General features: G+C 41.1%; 2 protein-coding genes across 3 annotated transcripts in view; both read left to right on the forward strand.

Moving 5' to 3' along the window:
• FKBP4 (FK506 binding protein 4, 59kDa) overlaps nt 1-18,712 on the forward strand; it is a 19,488-nt gene extending 776 nt beyond the window's left edge. Inside the window, exons 2-10 of one of the 2 annotated variants that reach the window (XM_010575401.1) lie at nt 3,161-3,305; nt 4,578-4,720; nt 9,156-9,276; nt 9,819-9,975; nt 11,337-11,427; nt 11,774-11,857; nt 12,579-12,764; nt 13,299-13,538; nt 17,545-18,712. In XM_010575401.1, the coding sequence (XP_010573703.1) occupies nt 3,161-3,305; nt 4,578-4,720; nt 9,156-9,276; nt 9,819-9,975; nt 11,337-11,427; nt 11,774-11,857; nt 12,579-12,764; nt 13,299-13,538; nt 17,545-17,586 (1,209 nt within the window). In that variant the 3' untranslated portion in view covers nt 17,587-18,712. Of the gene's footprint in view, nt 1-3,160; nt 3,306-4,577; nt 4,721-9,155; nt 9,277-9,818; nt 9,976-11,336; nt 11,428-11,773; nt 11,858-12,578; nt 12,765-13,298; nt 13,539-17,540 lie in introns of both variants that reach the window. The other variant, XM_010575399.1, reaches the window with a different exon arrangement.
• Nucleotides 18,713-20,117: 1,405 nt separating this feature from the next.
• The window catches only part of ITFG2 (integrin alpha FG-GAP repeat containing 2), a 13,657-nt gene continuing 13,453 nt past the window's right edge, over nt 20,118-20,321 (forward strand). Inside the window, exon 1 of the mRNA XM_010575457.1 lies at nt 20,118-20,300. Within this exon, the coding sequence (XP_010573759.1) occupies nt 20,118-20,300 (183 nt within the window). The remainder of the gene's footprint in view (nt 20,301-20,321) is intronic.

Below are 20,321 nucleotides of genomic sequence, written 5' to 3' on the forward strand. Positions count from 1 at the left end.
GCTGGTGCTGCGCTGCCCGCTTTTTTTGCCTGTGTGGAAGAGTCTTGGACGCGGGGCTCTCCATCTTGGTCGGAGCAGCCTCTCAGACCTGAGATGGTGCATTGCACACGTGGGCCTGATGCAAAAACGCAGCCCGGCGGCGGGGGCCGGAAAGGCTGCCCGCCCCTCGGTTCGGCTTCGGTGGGGAAACCGGCCATGAACGGAGCGTGCAGGTGAGGGCGGCGGCGGGGCTGGCCGCCGTCGGGGTCTGTGCCCTGTCCCGAGCGTGCCGGTGGACTGGCTTCTTTCCTTTGTACTGGGAAGTCGGTTGACAAGGGTAGCAGAATTTATACCGTGAGGGGGAGTTGCACGGACTTCCTCTGTCAGATATTTCCTATTTCCATATCTCTAGAAACTTCTGTAGTCTCGCTTAAAAACTTCAACGATCGCTAGAAGCGTTTTTTTAACCGCAGCGAAATTTCAGAGTTACGGTGTTCGGGAGAAGAAAAGCGGCACTGCAGCAAAGGCAAAATTCTGGTTTTAACCTTTAGAGCCTTCTGGCTTTAAATTCTGGGTTCGTCATAGAGACGGTGTCTCCAGTTCAGGAGGGGTATCAGGAAACAGATGAAAGATGTGTGGTTGGCTTCCATACTCCGCTTTCCCATGTTTCCTGCTAACCTGCTTTGGTGAGAGTTTCTATTTTTGCACATAGCACAGTATCAGGTTAGAGTTCTCATCTGCCTGGCTGCCCGGGAAGCTGACTGCGGGTCTCCTGCATCTCAGATCCCCGGGCATGGTAAAAGGCAGTGAGTGTCTGCCTAGTCCATGCACTACCCACCTTTTGATGATGGAGAAGCATTAGGTGATTTTTTTTTTTAAATCAATTTTTTAAAAGGAGGGGAGGAGAAAATACTGGCAAAAGAACTGAGGTTGTGAAAACCTCAAAAAAGGTGAGATTGTGAATTGATAAGGCAAAAAGACTAGAGGTCATGAAGACCAGCCTTCATGGATTTTATTTTTCTAGTAATTGCCAGAGTGCAGAATACACCCGTTGAAATCAAGGGTCTAACTCTGAACTAATTTATACCAGTTTTGTACTGGTATCATTGCACTGATTGCAGGAGAGGTTTTTTTATTTGTTCATTAGCTTTGTATCAGAATGGTATCCAGAGATTTTTACCTGGTATTGCTGAATGTGCTTGCACTATTTCTAGTGTGAGTATTTAAGTTTAGAAATAGAAATACTTGCTATCACAATATGAACAGAAAAATCAGGTTTCTCCATCTGAAAGGGAAACGTAAACCTTATGGAAAATAGGGTTGCCCTATTGCGTATATGAAAAAAGGGAAACACGTCTCTTGAAAATGAAATTAAATAAATGCAAAAGAATAATTTCATATAGATACTGAAAATGAGATATTCACTACTTTGGTGTTGGATAATTTGGTATGACACTACAAGAATATGGCATTTGGAGAAGCTTAGTAAATTTCCATTAAATGCAATTATTATTTTGAAGTTATTTCAGATTGGCTGCTTTAAAATTACTAGTTTGAATCTGCTTTTTTATATATATATATCTATCTAAGCATGATGTAGTTTAGGTTGATTACCAGATTCATGTTATTTTCATATGTCTGTGTTTCCTTATCTCTAGGAGAGTGGTTGCTTCAATTTTTGCTGTTCTTGGGGGAAAAAATCAATAGATTAGTTCTGTAATGCTAATAACTGCTGTAGCACTGAGGTGGTGCAGGGTAAGAGGATGGTGTGCTGTGTGAGGTCAGGCATCCCTTTTAGCACTGAGCATTCTCTCCCTAGGAAACTGAGCAGGTAGTATTTTTTTTCTGGGTTGGTTTTTTTGTTGTTTTTGGGGGTTTTGTTTTGTTTTTTTTCTCTCTCATGCATCCAGTGAGGTACTTTCAGCTTGTCAAGTCTGACAGAAGCTGTCTGCATTGCCTCGGCTTTGGGTGGAGGGTGCTGGCATTTCTGTCATATACTCAGTTGTGGGGATGGTGGGAGGCAAAGTAGGAGATTGCAAGAAGTTGAAATTCGGGAAGGAGGCTCCCAAGGGTCTGCTTCCTTCAGTGAAAAACATGAGTGGTATAGAAGCATGACATTTTTATAGCTTTTCTTTAAAGGAGGGACACCAACCCATGCTTCTGTATAACTGCTCTTGAATAAGTGTTTATCTTGTATGAACAGTATGTTTTCCAGATCTCTGTAGATGCAGGCAGATAGGGTCCTCCATTGGTTCCCTTTTGTCTAGCTGAAGTAATGTAGAGCTTTGGCTCTGAGCTAGGTGGTTTCAATCAGTACTGGAGGAAACTCAAATTTGAACTTCAGGAATCCTGTTACGGGCAAGGCTTCACATCCTTGCCCTATGAGATATGTCAGTATTACTCTCTATTTTTATATACATTTCAAATGAACACGAGAGAGATTGGCCGATCTTGCTCTTTGTATAGTGTAGATTTAGTTGATACTGGCCTTGGTAGCTAGGCTGGGGAACCTCTTGAGAAGAAAATAAAATCCTTGCAGCTGTATGTGAAATTGGGGTGCTGGCAATCTGTGTCAGAGTTGTGGGGAGACAAAATCAATACAATATAATAATTCCTAAGCGTTAAGTTTGTTGGCTGCTACAACTAACCTGTGTTGGGGTGAGATTCTGTTAACCGTTGTTAAACCGTCTGGTTTAACTCAAGTAATCTCAGATTACATGTTAGAATAGACTTTGCATGGAAAGAACCAGCTCGCTCTTGTTTAAATACTTCGCCTATAACACCAAACTCAGGGGTAATGATAGAGTGGTGGTGAGGAAAGTACTTGAATAAAGCAAAAAGCCCTGCCTAATGCTTTACCTGATTAAGTTTCAAGATCATTTAAAATCTTCATGAGGAAAGGTAAGTGACATGGCTAACTATAGATGCAGAGATCTGTAAGCTGGTGCCAACTGTTGCCAGATAAGTTCTCGTATCACAGCAGAGCCATCTTGAGGTTCCTGCATTTGCAACACTGCTAATCTGTAGGCAGACTAGTCAGTCCATTTCCAGATAACTGAAGTAAACCTGCAAATCCTTTATCTACTGAAGATGATAATGCATGGATCTAAGTAAATGGAATTAATGTCCACTAGGCAGACCCAGTTTTCTTCATCTTAATGTTGCTTACTGTTTTTCTCAGGTTGTCAAGAGAGAAGGCAGTGGGACAGAGTCTCCGATGATAGGTGATAAAGTGACTGTCCATTACACAGGATGGCTCCTTGATGGCACAAAATTTGACTCCAGTCTGGACAGGAGAGACAAATTTTCATTTGACTTGGGGAAAGGTATGTCCTGTGTTTGGTATTGAACAGTTTTGGTAATAATTGAGATGGGATTTCCTTGCATGTGTGGCTCCTTCGCATGTTAAAGTTGCTATTTAAACTTGTTTTCAGAGCTTAAGGTTTATTCTCTTAGAATGGCCCAATCAGAACAGCTCTGAGATTTTTCTTAATGAGAAAACTGTATAGCCCTGTGATGAGGCCTGCTGAAGAATTCATGGGCCTCAGACAAAGCACTCCAGGGGAGCAAATCTGCTTTGAAGCGTAGTGATAAAGGGTAGTTAAATAGCCAGAATGTGCATTTTGTTGGTTGTTTTTTTGTCAAAGACTCAAATTCGGAAGTACTTAATTGTGACCAGATACTGGGACAAGGTGCACAGGGGCAGCTGTCAGCTGCAGCATGATGAAACCTACTCCCTCTTTCCTTAAGTTCCCAAATTAACCCAACTATGAATCTTGAAGCAGTGCATCTCTTCATTATCAAAAGCCTTCATTTTTTGAATGCAAAAATCGAAACATCCTTGTTCCAGTAAATCTTATTACTCAATCTGAGCTGCCCCTGGTAGTTCCTTACCTGCTGCTTTTTTATTTGGGAGATAAATTCTGCAGTGTACTGAAATTTGAGATGATATGAAGTGTACCTATTAATACTAAGACTAATAGGAAGGCTGGTTGATTAAGTTGAAAGGAGCAGCAAGTAGGAGAGCTTGAGTGAGAGATAGGATTTTGTTACTTGAGGATCCAGCTTCTGTTCACTTTAGGCTTTAGAAGGAATACTACTTCTGCTTTCCTCCCCATTTCTGTTACAAGTGCATGTAACTTAGTTACCACTCGTGCTGCTCTTTGCCAACTGATAAAGTACAGAGAGAAAAGGCTTGTTGTTTTGGATTGTTTTCAAAATACGAGCAGGCAATCTCTCACCCTAAGACCTTCCTCTTTGAAGAGTTTATTGTTATTTCCTTGCACTTGAGATTGTGCCAAGTGCTTCAGGCTGCTCTGTTCAGATGACTTGTATTCTCTATAGGCGAGGAAGTAAGGGAAGGAAAAGAATCAGTACACGTAGAATGAAGAAATTTAGCCAAATTTGGGTCCCCAGGTAACTTTATAATTTGATTAGGGTTAAAACTGATGTACATAAATCAGAGTGAGCCCAAGTCTTTCAGTATTTCTGCTCTGTCTTAGCTTTTGCATAATAAAAGTGATGGTGCTCAGTTTCACAGCTGATCACGCCTTTCATGTATGCCTAGCAATCGTGTGACTGAAATTTGACTTGCATAGGTGAGGTGATCAAAGCATGGGACATTGCTGTGGCAACTATGAAGGTTGGTGAAATCTGTCGGATTACATGTAAACCAGAATACGCCTATGGCTCAGCTGGGAGCCCCCCAAAGATACCTCCCAATGCTACACTGATTTTTGAGGTAAGTGAGAGGCGGTCACTAAAGCTGTATGCTTGAAAAACGAACAAAAATCATATTTCACTGTAGAAAATGTGTGAGTAGTATCCTTTCAAAACAGGAATGTTAGGTTTTCTGAAGAGAAAAATATGGTCAATTAGGGTAACGTGGGCAAAGCATAGAGTTCTAGTCCGGCTGCAACTGATCAGCAATGGCTCAGGTTCCCTTATTTCGGAGTTTTTTAAAATACTTGAATGTTTTCCAGTGTTCCTAGTTTTAATTTTACAGTTACGGAATGATTCACTGTAGGAGAGTGCAGGTTGGGAGAGCAGACTGTCTCAGTGGCAGACTCTGAACTAGTTGAAAAAAAAAAATCTGTAATCCTCTTTCCACTTGATAATACTCAAAGTAGTGATACTTACGTTAAACATTATGAAGTTTTCAACAGCAGAAAGAGTAATTAATGTCCTCAGTAATATATTTTTCATACTTTTTTGTGTTGTCTTTGCAATATTAATGCAATCTTTTATGAGCTTTTGGGGGGAGAAAAGAGATAATTAGCCCATATAAACTGCTAGAATATAAAGTGTATTTGAACAGCCCTGCAACTATGAACTCTGTTTTCTGTAGAGCTGTGCATTTTAATAAGCCTTAAAGCACCATAAGAACAGTTTGGATTCAGGTTGTTTGTTGATTACCAAAGTCTGTCTGTGGATCCAGGTTACACTGATAAATCTTAAGATCATAGAAAGTAATTTGTACACACTTGGTCCCTGTGACAGATTGAGCAGTCTTGAGTTTGGTGTCTGGGTAACATTAGTTTTACAATTCACGTGGACAGCTGGTCTCCTCGGAGGTGAGCTGCATGTCTTGGTGAGCATGGAGCTGATTAGCATGGGTATTTCTTAACGTCACCAGCAGAAGACAGAACTTGTTTCCTAGTGATCTTTAAGGCATCTTCCCTGCCCCCCCCCCCCATCCCCTTCCCAAAAGGGGGTGGAAATAGCTGCTGTGTCTTGTGCGTTATTTTAGTAGTGTCAGTGGTTGCTCAGAATGCTGAGACTCGGGTTTGGTTTTTCCATACAGGATATTAAAGCTGTTCTGGAGCATGCTCTGACAAACAGTCTAAACAGTGTTTTGGGAGGATATATTTTTGCTATCAATTTTCCAGGAAAAAAATCAATTGCACCTGAGAGAGGGCAGATGGACGCTACCTAAGTGTGATTTTTAAAATTACTTTGTTCTAAAATACTTAATCAATGGAGTGGACTCCTACATTGGGGGCATAAGGAAAGTTTTTAAGCTCTGATGATTGCTCTAAGATTGAATGTTGTATCTAATATCTGAGGAAGGTAAAAACAGCTTGTGGAGTAGGGACTGAAAGCCTGTTTAGATTTTAATGGAAACAATGAGCATCTGTTAAGAAGGGTAAACTAAACATAGTTGGATATTGTATTTGTATTACATTTGGATAGTGTATTTGCATTTCTTTTGTCCCTGAACTTGTGAGTACTAGCATTAAAGATGTATTTTGTGTGGAAGTATTAAAAAACCTACTGCCAGCAGGTAGTATCCCAAGCCACTAAGGGATGAGAACTTACTCATTTTGAGTACATCAAAATTAATGCCATTATTTCTGCGGTTGACTGTTGAAAAATAGTATCTTGCAAAGCTGTTCTTAAACATTATTTTTTAAACATATAAATCTGAAGATACTCATGGCTTATTTATAGTGGATCAAACTACACGTGCTTGGAATGCGAGTGATACTGAGTGTAATATAGGGCAGGATTGAAAGGGCAGATAAAAACACTAACACATTTACTGTGTTCTGACCTGATGATTCAAATGCAAACTCTTAATGTTTTTTGGTTTTTTTTCCCCTACCTCTCCACCTTTTTCTGCTCCCTTCATTTTGGTTGAGGGAAAGGAAAAAACAAACAGAACTTCATTGTAGCAATTATTGAAGACGTTCAGCTTCTCTGCTTTTTACTGTCCACGCGCAGTGTCTCAAAGCTCAAGACCTTCTACCTTGGCAGCATAATAATGCATTCTTAAGGGCTTAGCGCTAGTACACAGGATGCTACATTGTTGTCCTGCAACAAGAGATGATACCTAACCTTTTCATAAATAAAAGCACTAATTGCAAGATGGGATTTGTTTCATGAGAGTACTAGTGAGTGTCTCTCATACAGTCATCCAGATTATTCACTTCCCACTAGGTTTTTCTTAATGATGCCAGTCTGACCTGTCTATCTTCTAGGTACTGTTTAAATAAAAGTAGTGTTTCATTCATGGCCCCTTGTATCCCCTAATGCCTGCCTGAGCAGTAATATTAGAGGAGGAAAGGGAGAAGGAAAGAAAAGCACTGAAGCTGCCCATGATGGTTTTGTGCTTCCTTAACAAAATGGCCTGCAGATGACTGGCTACAACAAATAAGCAGTGCTGGGTGTGTCCTGAATTGGGGGGGTGGGATGGAACTTAGATCCAGAAAGTTTTCCTAAGTTCTGTTAGGTAGGAGTGATTTCTGACTAGTATGACTCTTGGGCATTTAAAATCTCTTAAGCTTCCACTTTCTTCAGTCTTGCTCCTTGGTTTCCTTTCTATTATTTAAAACAATGTCAGCATGGTTCCTTTGCAAGTGCCATCACCTTATCAAAATTTGTCCAAGTTGCCTTAAAAAGGGCCCTCTAAAACTTAAAAGATTTTGTAGCTATGTCATCACCAGATCAGCATTTCATTATGACCTGAAATAATGGATGTCTTATGGTTTGGTGTTTTGGGGTTTTTTTTGGGTTTTTTTTTTTCTTCCTCATGGTTGCTTTTGCTGAGCAATATAAATAGATTCTTCAGTAGAATACTGTCGTTCGGGTTAAAAAAAAAGGGGGGGGCGGGAACGTCTGTGATCATCAGTGGCATGTTCTAGAATGACTTAGCTTGCTTCAGACAGACTGAAGAGAAAGACCAGAATATTACTTGTTATTAAGTATCCATCAAAATATGAAGTGGAAATACTCTTTGTGCTGGTGAATATTCAATTCCTTTTGCATTCCAGGTATCTTAAGTCCAGTGCCATGAACCTCTGCAGCATTAGCCCTGAACTTTTTTTTTTTTTAAACGAGGTACTTAGTCTAAACAATGCTCATAATAATGACTTGCTCTTTTGTGCTGTTTTTACTATTGTTTTACTCCAACATAGGTTAGCAAAAGATTATTTTTCTTAATTGCATAGCAGCAACACAAATTTCTTTTGTGACTAGACTATTTTTCCATCTTATCATGGTACTCCCACTTCACACTATGATTTGCATTAGAGACTTGGGAGGGCGTGTAAAGATTCAGGCTGGATAGTTATCTCCTACAATAACACCAGCTCTTAAAAATTCTAAAGAATTCATTGCAGCAACAACTTCAGATTAAATGTGGGCCAGATCATGGTTTTGTTGTTTTATCATTCTCCTGGAAATAATTTTTTTCTGAAATGATCCCACAATACACAATGACAAGGCAAATGACAAGAGGGGGAAATGTAAAAAAAGAAAAAGTAAAAAGAACACTAAGTCTGTTCAGGCATGCAAGGGAAAATGACACAGAAGTCTTGAAACTATTGTCCTGTGGCCCAAGAGTAGGAGGATGAAGAAACAGGTGGGGAATAGCTGAAGTCTGAAAAGGTATTCTTGAATTTCTTTTAATATTGCAGGACAAGCATTTGGAATCAGTTTGGGCTCCATTCCAAGCACTTTAAAGTTGATCTGAATTTGACCATAGATGGAATTAAGGGTATAATCAGGACTTAAGGATAAGGATTGCATCTTGATATTTCATTTTCCTGCTCTTTTTGTCCTTGCATTACTTACAAATCTCTCCGGCCCTTGGATGCAGTGACACTACCGGTGACTCTACTTGACTGTAGAGTAAGAGGGAATGACAGCTGCTGATCAGTGTGGTAGCACTACAAAGTGGCAGCTGGGAGCAAATTCTTCCTGGCTTAATGTGTTCAAAAGGTATTTTCCCTCATTAAAAAAACAAAACCTCAAGCCCAAAAACCATTATCCATACTTCTGCCTGCAGACATTAGTAAAAATACTATTAAAGAAACCAACAGAATCTTTTTTCTGCAGTAGTCCCCAAGCATTGTGGCTCATGTAAGCTTTATTCAGAAGCCAGGTTCACAGTCCTTTCAGTTAAAGGATCTAATTTGTACTATTGGGGGACCAAGATTGCTGGAGAAGAAGGCGTAAAGGCCTGAATATAATCTGAAACTCTTCCATAGGTTTCCATCCAGTATCTACTGAATACAGCATCTTCTTAGCCTTGGCTATCTAATATCTTGCAGGACATTAACTAAGATAGTGGCTTCCTGAACAGTTATAGTTTCAAAGATCTCTGGAGAACAAATCCTGTGAGTTACTGAACTGATGTGGTGAGAATAAATGCACGGCTTTTCTTCCCTCCACAGATAGAACTTTTTGAGTTCAAGGGGGAGGACCTCACTGATGATGAAGACGGTGGCATCATCCGAAGAATCCGTAAAAAAGGGGAAGGCTACTCCAAGCCCAACGAGGGTGCGCTTGTAGAGAGTAAGTATGTTACACAAATAGTAAATGGGTTTACCATGTGAGAGGGCAGAACCTTTTTCCCAATCTACAACTAGGGAGAGCAATACGTGGCTTCTCTTTCCTTTACTGAGTAACTTAACAACCTAGAGTAAGCTTTCATTCTCTTATTTCTAGCGAGGTCTACATTTTCCAGCAGCAACTGTCTTCTCCAGAGATACTGAATCAGATAAAGTGCTTATCTGATCATGAAAGGTTGATGAGTCTGATATAATATAGTATTTCCATTTGCTAAGAAACAAGAAGGGAAATAGTTCTGGCACTTGTTGGAGTGAAAAAAAAACCACAAAACACAGATGAACAAAAAAAGTGTTTATTAGCAGTAGCAACTGCTAGTAGCAGCAGTTCTATTTGTTGCCAGTAGCCGCCATGCATAGGTAGCTGTTAAAAGAGAAAAGACTGTTTAGGAGGTTTTGGTACTCCCTATATTACCTGTGCTACGTGCACCTTACCATAGATAGATATGTTCTGATTTTTCTCTGGGTTGTTCTGTTTTATGTTACCAGTCCAGTTTGAAGGCCGATATGGAGATCGTGTTTTTGACAGGCGGGAATTGCGGTTTGAGATCGGAGAAGGTGACAACTATGATCTTCCTCATGGTCTGGAGAAAGCAATTCAAAAAATGGAGAAATCTGAGGAATCCGTGTTCTATCTCAAACCCAAGTATGCTGTTTCTGATCTTTTGATACTCAAAGGGCTTATACTAAGCAGCTGGCCAGAATGAAGTGTTTTGTTATAATGCTCTTCAGCTTTTTTCAGTGCTGTAGTAAAAACCTGATTAGCCCCAAAAGTGTGATGTATGAGAAGTACAGAGCTAAGATTGCTTTGCCACTTGGATGTGAAGTAGTAGCACTCCAAAAGAAATTTACTTAAGTCTCTATAGTGTTGGTCTCGGTGAATGTTAAAAAAAAAATACCGTTGCTCTCTTTAACTTACATTTTTGTGGTACCTCTTAAAGAAACAGTACTTACTATAAAGCAGTGCATATACAGATACCTAAAGAACAGCCTCAGAATAGGAAAAGGGCTGAAGAGCCTTATGAGCAGCCCAGTGTGACCAGATAGCTAGTCCTTAGGTGATGTGGCTAGTAAAAACTATCAGAAATCCTTTGTTAGTAGAAAACATTCACTGGTATTCTGAAAGCCTTTTGGAAGAAGACCTTCAAGATTCCTGTGAGATACAAGGCAAAGTTATATCCAAACCTTGGACCATTATGAGAACTCTCTGAGACTTAGAACAGCTGACTGAGAGGTATGACCGTCCAATATTGTAAACTCAAACAGTCTTGGATATAAGCAGAATTTTCTCTTTACAGTGAGAACACATCTGAAACAAGTGGAGTTTGCACTGATTGTTTCCATGAAACTTTAATTCATTTCAGTTTTTATTTTAAGTTTTTTAAACTGGAACTGAACCTGAAGGGAGAAGAAAAGCAAAGCAATCTGATCTTGAGCGTTTTCCTGCTAATATGCAACTTCTTACTGGAATTGCAACACAGAACCTTTCTATAGGCATTTACTGTTTATCAGCTGATTGGCAGTGTGTTAAGCGTACAGCTGTTCACTTAATCTCTGTGTTTATTGTTATCTTTGCTTTTCTGAGAGTAGTACTAAAATACAGATGCTCTGAAGCAAACAGTCTCAGACAGTGAATATGAAGCAAGATGTGTATAACTTGAAAGTCTTTTTTTTTTCCTTGATAGAGTTTTTTTGGTTTTTTTGTTTTTGGGGTTTTTTTTTAGCTTATGTGAAGTTAAAAGAAAGTTAACTGGTAACCTAGAGATTAACGAAATTAACCCCAGGTTTCTCCAGCTTTCTTCTACCTTGTCCTTGCTAATTTTAGAATACTACCCAGAATTCTTCAAGCCTTTGTCTTGTAATAATGCTGTATAGGCATCCCAGATTTGCATGTGGTTTTTCCCTCCAGCTTCCTATATAGCACATATGGCTGGCTGGATAGTTTTGGAACTCTTTTTATTTTTTTTTTTTTTTTTTTTCTTACCCCCCCCCCCCCCAATCTTACAGCTATGGTTTTGGAAGTGCTGGGAAGGAGAAATTTCAGATCCCTCCAGATGCAGAGCTACAGTATGAAGTGAAACTCAAAAGCTTTGAAAAGGTAGGAACAAGAGATGAAGTCCCAAAGAGATTGGGAAGTGGGGGAAGAAGGGTGGGTGCAGCTTAAACAAGGATGATGGAATCCTTGAATGTTGATCTGAAATAGGGAAGCCACTGTTGTCGGAGATGATGACATGCTGGGAGCTCTTGGCTGAAATTGTCCTTGTTCTTACTGTAACTCTGTCCATGGCTGTCAGTGTCTCTCCTGCTCTAGCCCAGTTTCCAGTAGCAGTGCAAAACTCTGCTTTGCCAAACCTATCTCTGCCATACTGTTAGTGGGAAGCAGCATAGCCACTTGGTTTGCCCAGAAGTTGTATCATTGACTACAACTGTTCCTGTTTGGGTAGGCTAAGGAGTCTTGGGAAATGAACACAGATGAGAAGCTGGAACAAAGCTGCATTGTGAAGGAGAGAGGCACACAGTACTTCAAGGTAAATTACAGTCCCCAAGTAATAATAGCATTTCTTAGTTCATGTCATGAGCTGATAATGATGATTGCAGCTTCTGTGATTTCAGAGTGGTGTTCATGGTATTCTCTGTGATGTTTTACAGGGAGGACTGGAGGGGAAGGTGTCTTAAAAGAAAAAAAAAAAAAAGAAGGCCTCAGAGTTGGAATATCCAAAGAACTAACTCTGCAGGGAGTTAGTTCTCTCTGAGCTGTTTGCTGTACCTACAGATAACTTCAGGGCATATGTTGAATGGCACCAGGGTTACAGTATTTAAGTCAGTGCTGTGAATGAACCACATTCATTTGGGTAGAGAAGTGTGGAGAAGCTGTTTCAAATAATTTGACCAGCTAAAGGCAGACTTTCCCCCCATTATCTTCATGACATAGCAGTAGTTGTGCTGTTTTGAAAATGCCCCTTCTTCCTTGTTTTGTATCAAAAGTTGAATATAAGGTGGGAGTTGAGAGTGAAGTATCAATGCTGGCCTATACCCCTAGCTTTAGTGGGAGAACCAGTAGGTATTCCTAAAGATTTTCTGATCCTATGGAAGAATGGCTTTCAGAAGTAGTATATTTTTGATGATAGAAGTTATTTTCTGATTGAGTTATTTTTTCCAGATCTATTGCTCAAGGTAAGCAGAAGGGGCAAGAGGGAGATAAAAGTTAGTGTGATGAGCTGTGTGATAATTGAATTGCCTTGTTTACAGGAGGGGAAATACAAACGGGCAGCATTGCAGTATAAGAAGATTGTGTCATGGCTGGAGCATGAATCAGGACTCTCTGATGAGGAGGATACAAAAGCCAGAAGCTTGAGGCTTGCTGCTCACCTTAATCTAGCTATGTGCCATCTCAAGCTGAAGGAATACTCCCAGGCTTTGGAGAACTGCAACAAGGTAGTAAGGGTTTGTTTATTTTTAAGCTGCACAAGCAATCTGACAGTTTATCTCTCTCTTTAACAATTTGAGGGATACTAGCCCATGTGGCGTTTGGCCTTTCTTGTCAGGTGGCAGCTGGGTAGTACTGAATACACACTTTAAAAATATCCAACAGGTTATTTTCACAGTTATTGTCCTTTGAATATCTTTTACTAAATTCCTGCTACATTGAGAGTATTCAAGTATTTAGAAGTTAGAAACACTGAGATGTGGTGAAGGTAGTCATGTTGGCAAAGGTCCTTCAAAGAACTGGAATAGAGCCAGGACTAAATCTTAGACTTGCTGGTTCTCTGTCAAATATCCTACTATATTCAGTCCTCTCTGTATTTACTTCAGCTATCTTCAACTCGCCTTACTAATAAGCCCTGATAAGACTCATAAATCTACTTCAGAAGGTAAAGTTTCTAGCAGTCTCTGGTGTTCTGACTGCATCTTATTTTAAAAAAAGAAAAATTATTCTTGAATGTGGTTTTGTTTTGTTTTTTAATGCAGGCACTTGAATTGGATAGCAACAATGAAAAAGGCCTCTTCCGGCGTGGAGAAGCGCACTTGGCTGTCAATGACTTTGAATTGGCCCGGGGAGATTTCCAGAAGGTGATACAACTTTATCCAAGTAACAAAGCTGCCAAAGTGCAACTGGTAACTTGTCAGCAAAAAATACGGGAGCAGCATGAGAAAGAGAAAAAGATGTACGCCAACATGTTCCAAAGGCTTGCAGACAAAGACTTAAAGGTAATTAACACTACTCCAGAAGATTACAAGAGGTGATGTCACATGTTAGACAAGGAATAGTGTTTTAGGTATTCAGCTTACTTCTTAGTACAGATAAATATAGTGGGAAAACACTCAATTAGCTTCCTCTGGGGGGAAAGCCTGGAAATAGCCAACAGTCAAAATGATCAGGCCGTCTTGTTTGAACAAGACCACTAGCAGTACCAAGCATTGCACAGAATGCTTCTCCTTATTTCAACTGATTTTTGCGACAGACCAGTGCTAATCAGAAGGCAATTGAAGTGATAGGATGCAAATATGATAACGTTCAAGAACTGAAAAAAGCGCCTATTCTCTTTGAACTGATTGTTCTAAAGAACAGTCTGTTCTGGTGCCTGGGTGGCCTATCTACTGAGACCATCTTGCTTCTCATGGAGACATTACGATGTGGTTGATGCTCTCCACCTCATATGTCACAGATTGATTATGAAGTGTCAGAATTCAGGCAGTCAGAAGATTCGTTATTCTACTGTATGGACAGCTTTCCTACTAAGCTTTCACTAGAATTTTAGTAAATACTAGTTCAGTGAACAAAGGCAATATTTGAATACAAGTTGTAACAAGGTTGTATCTGCTAGCAAGAAACATTCAAAGTTACTGGTGAGAATCACACATCCTAAGAAAATGTTGTTTGTTTTCCTTAAATCTGATGGTCCAGAAGGACTAGGTAAACCCGTAACTTCCAAGACAAATCTGGGATTTATATCAGACCCAAATTTTCTCAGTAACGCTGGGAAGTGCAGAAGTTTGCATCTTGTGAGGTTATTTTCACAGATCTTTGTGTTCACCTTCCCAGAATATGCATCGAGAATCTTAAAAATTGTCAGACATTGGTATGTCAGTTTCCTGTGGTTAACTGTGTCAGTGAGTCTGGCCAGAGGCCCCCTGTCCTCAGATGAGCATATCCTCACAATTCCACCATCTCAGACTGTTGGCTGACAATTTCCTACATGAAACACTTCACAAACCTCTCTTTTTCTCCCCCTCTGCAAATCTTCCAAAATGAGATACATCTGAAATCAGTTTATCTACCAGAGACAATGGGAGATGTATTCCATTCTTCATCTCTTACTCTGCTACAGTAGTCATATAGTAAGCATAGGGCAATCACCTCTAACTGGATGGTTTGGTGGAGAAGCTGTTCTGTTTGTGGCTTTTTGGTTGTGTGGGTTTTTTCTTTTCTTTTTCTCTTTAAAGAGTAGCAGTAGTTCTGTGGATTTGGTTCTGCTTCTTATGGAGGAGTGTAAACACATAAATGCAGACATTCCCCACTGATTCTTCAAGGAAAGTGTCACTGTCCACGTAGTTATGTATTTGGCTAAAGCAGCTTGTTGTCAACAGGCCTTGCTTATGGGAGCCTGGAAAAAAGTATTCTGTCCTTTTAGTCATTGTGTTGTATAGCCACACTGTACCTTAATTTTTGGTAGGCTTTAATGAAAAATCTCAGGAAGATAAAAGATACAGCAACTAAACTAGAATTATTTCACTGTTGGGCATCTTTTGAAATTGCAGGTTTTAATTGCGAGCTGTCAGGCTCTGCTCCGCAGGTTCCTTTCAGCTAGCATAGCTGCTCGGAATCTGGCTTCCCGCGCTAGGTCTGGGACACAGCAAGATCTGCTGTTCAGAGAGGAAAAGTGGATTGCTGAAACAAGCTATATCCACTAAAAGTACGAAAGGGCTGCCTTTGTGCTTTTCAAAATGTACACTTCAACCCCTAAGACAGTTGGCAGAGTTGTAGCCTTGGCAAAAGGCAGACTCACAGTCTTTGCATTGCAGACTGTTTGGGTTACTGCAAAGACATGGCACTTAGTTCGAATTTTCCCATCTACTTCGGATAGAATCAGAATCTACTTCAGATAGAGTCAGAGTCATTTAGGTTGGAAAAGACCCTTAAGATCATCGAGTCCAACCGTTAACCTAACATTGCCAAGTCCACCACTAAACCATGTCCCTAAGCACCACGTCTACGTGTCTTTTAAATATCTCCAGGGATGGTGACTCAACCCCTTCCTTGAGTAGCCTGTTCCAGTGCTTGACAACCTTTTTGGTGAAAATTTTTTCCTAATATCCAGCCTAAACCTCCCCTTCTGCAACTTGACACCATTTCCTCTCATCCTATCACTACTTACTTAATAGAAGAGACCAGTACCTACCTCACTACAACCCCCTTTCAGGTAGTTGTAAAGAGCAATAAGGTGTCCCCTCAGCCTCCTTTTCTCCAGGCTAAACAACCCCAGTTCCCTCGGATGCTCCTCATAAGACTTGTGCTCCAGACCCTTCACCAGCTTCGTTGTCCTTCTCTGGACATGCTCCAGTACCTTAATGTCTTTCTTGTAGTGAGGGGCCCAAAATTGAACACAATATTAGAGGTGCAGCCTCACCAGTGCTGAGTACAGGGGGATGATCACTTCCCTGCTCCTGCTGGCCACACTATTGCTGATACAGGCCAGGATGCTGTTGGCCTGGTTCATTATTCTCAGTAGTATAGATGATTATGGGAATATGCATGTGTTTACATTGTTTTTTCTCGGAGCCGTCTGGCCTACTTCAAATTGATGTGGTTTTAATTGAAATGCGATCGATGGAACATGGAACTGTAAACAAAGGACGCTTACTCCCCAGGTCAGTCTTGGGGATTTTTCTTGTGAGAAAACATGTTTTCCTGTTAATTCATTTATCATCTTGCTTTACTTGAGCTCCAACAGTTTCTCTGTTAGTGGTGGTGGGAGAAGTTCAAGAGTTCTGGAGAAGAGGGTTTGTTTACCAAGCTGTTGTCTTATTGCTAAGAAAGCAGCTTGGACTATATAGTTCTGAAACTCCGGGCATCTGCATATATTATGGTCTGTTGAAGTTTGACAGCCACTCTTGCATCAGTAGTTCTTTTCATGAATTCAAATAGTTCACATATGTAAAGTGTGAATTTTTAAAGGTCAGGATGTTTATCACCGTATCTTAAGCGCAGGATTGCTAGCTAACATTTTCTGTGCAGAGGAGACTTTGCTCTCACGTGCTTCACAGAATGCTTCTAAGGATGAAAGGTTGACCTTTGCCTGGATGTTCTTTGGCTGTGGTTTCTTGTTGCAGCTAAGTTGATGGAACATTTTAGTTTAAGGATTCCGCCCCTTTTTCCCCTCTTATTCCCCTCCTTCCCCCAACAGTGCGTGCTTATGTCCTTCCTTGTTCTTGTTTGGTTCTCCTCTAACCTTACAATAAAACAGATGGTTCAAGGTGCTCAGCTGACAGGTGGAATAGCCACTTCATTGCACTGTCTTTTGAGATGAGCAGGACAAGACCTTTCTACTTCCCTTTACTGTGTTTGAAATTTATTTTAAGGTCAGGATGTGCTGGTTATGTCCTATTGTAAAAACTGACCTCGGACTTTTACCACATGGCGCTCTGCCTTCCACACCTGGAAGATACAGCAAGGAGGGGGCTTTTAGAGCAGCCACCTTGTCAGATTAGGTTTTGTTCCAGCTAAGCTCTTACAGAGGACATCCAAGTGACAGTTGTCCAACAAAGATGTTTCTTCCTATCTTGAGTCCAAGTGTGCCTCGTACAAGTTGGGGGTGGGGCAGGGTATGGGAATTGCTGAAATTGAATCTCATTGAAATTGAAGTAGGACAAAAGCATTTCTGTGCAGAAGCTTCCTAAGTGAATTTCAGTTTGTGGGAGAACACTTTCTTATACGTGCCAAGCGTGTTGCACTCCACGTTATGAATCGTAGCCATCTGATGCCAGTATTATTTCTCAGCCTCCTCTAAATGGCTTTTTGTTTCTTAGATGCAGAAAAAATGCAAAGAAATTTTTGGTTTCTCTTGGCTGAAGGTCCTGATATCTTAATTCAGTCTTGCAGGGAGACCAGGTATCCAAGTGATAAGAATCAAATAATGTTTGTGGTACTGTTCGCAAATGCTAGCAAATTTGTATAACAAAGGAATATATTTTCTTTGTCTCTCTGTTTAGTCAGCTGCTACTCTTCAAACCAGCCACACTGAGGATGCAGAAATGAAAGATGAGCAGAATGGAGTTGAAGATAAATCGGAAGTTGACACAGAAGCATAAAAACAAACCCTATTCCATTAGTTTTGTAAATGAAAGAATTTCCAGTGAATTAGACCTTTATTTTTCTACCTGGTTGGACAGTGGCTTCAGGGGAGCAGAGGCTGAAGCCACCATGCCACCATCAGTTACAGCTTTATATGTCTGTTGAAGAAGCTGAGTGGCAGCATAAATCTGGTTTAATCCTAGGGACTTTATTTATTCATTCAGCCTCTGTTACTGTTTGGGTTCTGTCTGGATTTACTCTGCTTGGTTTATTTGCATTTTGCCATTGGTGTTTGTCTCTTTCTGGTTCCAGCTCACTTTAATCCCAGGTTCTGCTTCCTAAATTTATTTCCTTGATTTCTTTCAAGTAATCAGCCTTTTCCAGGAGTCCTCACATGAGACTTGAGAACAAATTGATGCTCCCAGTTTTTCTGCCTTGGGATTGCCCCTTCCCCCTTGTTCAGTAGGGAGTCCCTTCCATTAAGTGTTGTAACCTTTCTTGTATGCCTCCTCTTTGCAAATTGCTGAAGGTGAAGACTGTGAAGTCACAGCTTAAGTAATAAAGCTCCAATTAAACTCAAGAAAACAGAACTTTTCGTGGGTTTTTATTGGAATTTGCACAGAATTAAGAGAATTTACTGTCCTTTGGTCATTCAGCATTTTCTCATCCACATAGCTGTACAGTAGCCGCAATATCTGATTGTTTTTCAATGTTGTTTGTTCATTGCCTTAGAAAATTCCCACAACAATCGATACAGTATTTACCCATATATTTGCAAAAGGGGAAAAACATGTTGCTGAAAATTGTACAAAAAGCAAGTCTGTAACCTATGCATAGAGCTTATTTTGTGTTCGTATTGCTACCTTCCTCTTCACCCTCCACATTGTAAAACTGGACCAGAAAAAAACCATTTATTTTTACCCAAAAGTGACTGGCTGTGAAGAGAAAATAGGTGATGATGGTTTAACACATTACAAATACTTCTAAGTCCTAATGAACTACAAACTTGTGAGTGATTCTAATGTCTGCTTATCCCCATCTCACAAGAAAGCTATTACTTGATATTCTGCTTCGTTCTGCAGTATGTTGTGTGTCTTGTTCGGGACTGGTGTGCTTTTGGGTTCTGTGTGGGCTTTTTGTTGGGGTGGGTTTTTTTGTTTGTCTGCAGGCATGGCACATAGTACTCAAACTTGCCTTCTCTGTTTATCCTGTTATGTAGTGTTAAACTCAGCATCTCCGCTGTCCTGACACCCTCTAGCAGCCAGTAGGGATGTTTTTTTGCCTCCTCTGCAGGAGGAAGGTAGATAATCTGTTCCTTTCAGATACAAAAATGGATTTTTTTGCAGTGAGAAAGATGTCTTGTCTTTGCATGGCACAGGATGGGCTGGAATTGTGTGTATATTGCAGAGATTAACATGAATGACATCTGAAAATCTGAGTTCCTGGTCTCCTTTGCTGTGAGAGAAGTAGTGTAGGAGCGCTTACTGGTGAGGCTCTTACGGGCCAGGAGGTTGCCAGTACCTGCCCCAGCAGGAGCGCTGGCTTGGGCCTGGCAGCTGCGTGACCGAACCATCACCAAAGCGGTAGGGCCTGCTTGCCGTGCTGTCCAAGACAAGAAGTTCCCTGCCTGCAGCTGGGCTGGAGCTAGGCGAGGGAGCTGCGTTGGTGCAGCAATGCCCTCAGCTTCGCTGGGGTGGGAGAGGGACCGGGGAAGAGGCAGGATGAAGTGCTTGGTAGGTCATCGCGTTTAAGGAAACGCTGATTTGACTTGCTTAGCAAAATCTTTGCGTTGCCAGGTAATGCAGGTGCTTTTCACGAGTTCTGACTCTCAGTAGGATCAGCCCTGTGGATGTGCAAACTGTTTCACCTTGCTACCTCGAAGGGGAATGTTACAGACAGGTGACAACGAGGTGTGAAGAAGGTCTGTCAGCTGAAGTTACCGGAGGGGATGTTCAGACACAGCAGAAGAGTAAGGGGAGCAGGAATGCAAAGCAAGGGTTCTTTTTCTCCAGCAAGGACGTACCTTGATTTGTTGGGAATTGTTACTGGAAGTATGAACCCCTGTGGGTGAAACTGTTGTTGCTGTGAAAGTAAGCGTAGGGCCAAGTCCCGGTGATAAGTTTCTAATTCTTGGAACAAGAGTTTTCAAAAATCTCCCACAGCGATGACAGTTCTTCAACCTGTTTTTGAAAGCAAAAAGTGAGAATATTTCTATAGCGCATCTAAACAATTCCTGAAGTCAATGGTGGATATGTTGTGCAATCTTGAAATTACCATTTTGCCCTCCTTGTTAGGATGTAACGAACTATGAAACGTTTAAGAATGTAAATTGACTAAGGACACTAAACGTGCCCTCTTCAGGCAGCTGAAAGGCGCTTCCGTGCCGACTCTAAACATGGGTCTAGCTACCAGCAGAAGATGCCATGTAGTGTTTATCAGCGAGGTGATGCATGTAAACTTCAGCTATGAACTATTCATTATGTCCTTACGGAAAAATGCTTAAAATAAACAACTACAATCCTGCCTTTGTAAACCGCACCCACCTGTCTCTCTCAATCTATAAACCCTTCATCCCCTGCCCTGTTGCGGTGACGGCCGTACCCTGCCTCGGAGCGGCGGACCCGTCCCGCTTCGCTGTCGTCTGCGGCAGCGGGAACGACCCCTCCGGGCCCCGCTCGGTGCGGCCGGCGGGGACCGGG

Source organism: Haliaeetus leucocephalus, unplaced genomic scaffold (genome assembly GCF_000737465.1).
Source record: "Haliaeetus leucocephalus isolate CR32 unplaced genomic scaffold, Haliaeetus_leucocephalus-4.0 Scaffold473, whole genome shotgun sequence".
Taxonomy (NCBI): domain Eukaryota; kingdom Metazoa; phylum Chordata; class Aves; order Accipitriformes; family Accipitridae; genus Haliaeetus; species Haliaeetus leucocephalus.